The 3781-nt window shown below is 44.8% G+C and overlaps 1 protein-coding gene across 1 annotated transcript; it reads left to right on the forward strand.

Annotated features, from left to right (window-relative positions):
• Positions 1-370: 370 nt before the first annotated feature.
• On the forward strand, positions 371-2875 carry LOC144255843 (uncharacterized). Its single transcript, XM_077800840.1, has one exon. It carries the CDS (start codon positions 889-891, stop codon positions 2845-2847), a length of 1959 nt encoding a protein of 652 aa, XP_077656966.1. The 5' UTR covers positions 371-888; the 3' UTR covers positions 2848-2875.
• Positions 2876-3781: the final 906 nt, after the last annotated feature.

Genomic DNA, 3781 nt, shown 5'->3' on the forward strand with positions numbered 1-3781 from the left:
TCTTCAGACCCTCTTCTGCCTTAAAAATTGTGTTCCTGCCCTTCCCACGCAGCCAGAATCGTTCTGCGGTGTTCACCTGCTGGTCAGCTTGCTCTTTTTTCCTCGCGGAGGAAGCCTTTACATCTGTATGGACACGTAACTAGGAAGATGGCCGCGCCCACTGTTCCGTTTCCAGCGATCTCACTGTGTAGAGTCTGGTGTTCTGGAGGTGGCCCTAGCTTACTATGTGTGTGCCTAGTGTAAGCGCGAGCATTTGAAAGCCAAGGGGATCTGGCCGGGAGGAGGTCGAAGGTGCCAAGAAATGGGAGTCCTTCAACAGATCCGAACTGTGCCAGCTAATTGGGCAAAACGGCCGCGGTACCGCCTGTATGTCCAATACTGCAAGATGGCCGCCCGCGGCATCCGTGGCGGTGTGAGCGCCAACCTGTTTCCGCCCCTACAGACGAGCCGGAAGTCCTGGTGTCGGCGCTGGGCAAAACATCCTTAAACCTTGCCTCGTAGGCCGCCGTAGGCCCGGCGCGGAGGCTGGTTGGGTCCCGGTTTGGAAAAATTGGCGGAAGTGCAACTTCGCGGAGGTCCGCTGGGTTCCGGGGAGACTCTGGGCCTCGCGAGATTGTTGACACTGGCCTTGAACTTGCAATTCTCCTGCCTCAGCCTCCCCAGCCGCTGGGATCACAGGTGTGCGCCACTGTGCCGGATGCACACAGGTAGCTCCTGGAGCAAGACACATCACAGGAAGTGAGGACATTCCTGGACCTGGTACCACCGTTTGTGGAGACACCATTGACTGGAGACTTAAGATTTCTAACCAGAAATTTTGGAGCAGTTCAAGAAGGAACTGAAGGCACAGTCCCCAGGTTATTGGCCATCTCCCAATAGCAGAAGAACATGATCAATCCCCAGGAGTTGCTGACACTGGAGGATGTGGCCGTGAAGTTCACCTGGGAGGAGTGGCACCTCCTGGGCCCTGCTCAGAAGGACCTGTACCGGGACGTGATGTTGGAGAACTGCAGGAACCTGGTGTCCGTGGGGTGTCAAGCCAGCAAGCCCGATGCCCTCTCCAAGTTGTTACAAGGAGAACCGTGGACAGTGGAAGATGAAATCCATGGTCAGATTTGTTCAGAAATTAAGAAAGCTGATGATCATCTACAGATACAGTTACGAAATCAAAGATGTCAGAAGAAATTGGAACAGTGCCATAAATACAGTGCATCCAGAAACATCATTCATCATAGAACAAATAACTTTCCTTTAAGGCAAAATCATGATATATTTGACTTTCACAGGAAAAGATTAAAATCAAATTTAAGTTTAGTCAACCATAACAGAAGCTGTGAAGTAGAGAATCCTGTCAAGGCTAATGGAGTTGGAAAATCATTCCCCCATGCCAGGCATGAACAATTTCCTACTGAAATTAAATTTCCTGAATATGGAAATTCTGTGAATACAAATTCACATCAGAGATCCCAAAAGGCAGAGAAGCCCCATGTATGCATCGAATGTGGGAAGGCCTTCCTCAAGAAGTCTCGCCTCATAGATCACCAGAGAGTGCATACAGGAGAGAAACCTCATGGGTGCAGTGTGTGTGGGAAAGCCTTCTCCAGAAAGTCCCGGCTCACTGAACATCAGAAAACTCACAGAGGAGAGAGGCGGTATGAATGCACCGAGTGTGACAAAGCATTCCGCTGGAAATTACAGTTTATTGCACATCACAAAATTCACACAGGAGAGAAACCCTATGTATGTAGTGACTGTGGAAAAGGATTCGTCAAGAAGTCTCGTCTCATTAATCATCAGCGAGTTCATACAGGAGAAAAACCTCATGCATGTAGCCTGTGTGAGAAGGCGTTCTCCAGAAAGTTCAGACTCATTGAACATCAGAGAACTCACACAGGAGAGAAGCCCTACGAATGTACTGAGTGTGACAAGGCTTTCCGCTGGAAATCACAACTCAATGCACATCTGAAAACCCATACAGGAGAGAAATCCTATATATGCAGTGAATGTGGAAAAGGCTTCATTCAGAAAGGCAATCTCACTGTCCACCAGCGAACTCATACTGGAGAGAAGCCTTACACTTGCAACGAATGTGGAAGAGGCTTCATCCAGAAGGGCAATCTCCTTATACATCAGCGTATTCACACTGGAGAGAAACCCTATGTCTGCAATGACTGTGGGAAAGGCTTCAGCCAGAAAACATGCTTGATCTCACATCAGAGATTCCACACAGGAAAGGCTCCCTTTGTATGTACCGAGTGTGGGAAATCCTGCTCACACAAGTCTGGTCTCATTAATCATCAGAGAATCCACACAGGAGAGAAGCCTTACAGGTGTGGTGACTGTGGGAAAGCTTTCAGAAATAAGTCATGCCTCAATAGACACCGGAGGACTCATACGGGAGAGAGACCCTATGGGTGCTCTGACTGTGGGAAGGCGTTCTCCCACCTGTCATGCCTTGTTTATCATAAGGGAATTCTGCATGCAAGAGAGAAACAGGTTGATTCAGTCAAGCTAGAAAATAATTTCTCAAAGAGTTGCAGCTCATCGCATACAAATGATCCCATGCAGGAGGAGAGTCTTGTTAGCATGGAGACTATGCAGATTCCTTCTGTGGCAACTCAGACTTCATTGGGCAACAGTGAGCTCCAAGCAGATAGGAGCATAGCTATTGTGGGACAGCCAGATGTCAGACATTCACCCTCAGCAGAGACTAGACCTTGCATAGAAAAGAAATCGTATGAATGCAATGAATGTGATAGTGCTTTCAGTGATCAATTACATCACGTTTTATGTCACAAAAATCACACAGGAGTAAATCATGATGCATTGAAGATAGAAAACCCTTGAGAAATATAGCTCATTATATAGCTGTCAGTATGATGGGGAAAAATAGTATGAATGCTTGCTGAATAAATCATTTATGGGAAGATAAACCTTATTATCAATGGTCACAGATTAGTGAGCTCAAAGGTGGTAGAAATATAATGACCATGGAGAAGTCCTTGCCCAAAAGAAAGATCTCTGTAGGTGTCATGCAAAGAAAAATGGTTGGAAGACCTTTGAAGGCAGTGAAGGTGGCAGGGTTGCTCATGGTACATTCTGTATCATGTTATCAGAGGAAAACATAGAAGTAAAAGTGAACACTTGAAACATCTTCAGTAAAATATCAGAGAATACTTGAAACAAATAAACCTGGGAAGATGAAGAATAGAGATTTGCATCAGAAGTCTAATATTTTACAAGAGATAACAGTGCATTTTAGGACAGTGTACCTTAGTCAAACTGTCAGTGGCTCCTTCATTAAAAGGAGGTGATTTGTGTTAAAGTTATAATGCAACTTAAAAAAAAAAAAAAAAAAAAAGACAGACCTTTGAAGAAAGTTGCTCTGTGTTTATAGTAAAAGAGGTCATTTGTTCTATAACTGGGCAAAGAAACAGTGACAGATTAAGTAATAAGGGGCAGAGGAGGGAAGAGACATTGTTTTGTGAAAATACTATAATATTGGGAATTCCGTTATTTTTAATTTTTCAGCTAAAATTTTCAATACTGCCTTAGAAGTCATTGAAATCATGGACAAAGTGTGCCACTAAAAAGTTAAAAAAAATTATCAGATCAATTCTTTAATTGTGAATTGCCTTGTGCACCACCACCCCCACCCCCCTTTTATTTCTTTTTTTGGTCAGTGTACATACATCTTGAATATTTTAGGACTCTTTGGACCTCAATTCTCTAACACTTATAATTCAAAATTGCATCTCCCCCTGCCTTCTCCCAGGACTCT

The sequence above is a fragment of the Urocitellus parryii genome, chromosome 7 (assembly GCF_045843805.1).
Source record: "Urocitellus parryii isolate mUroPar1 chromosome 7, mUroPar1.hap1, whole genome shotgun sequence".
Classification (NCBI taxonomy): domain Eukaryota; kingdom Metazoa; phylum Chordata; class Mammalia; order Rodentia; family Sciuridae; genus Urocitellus; species Urocitellus parryii.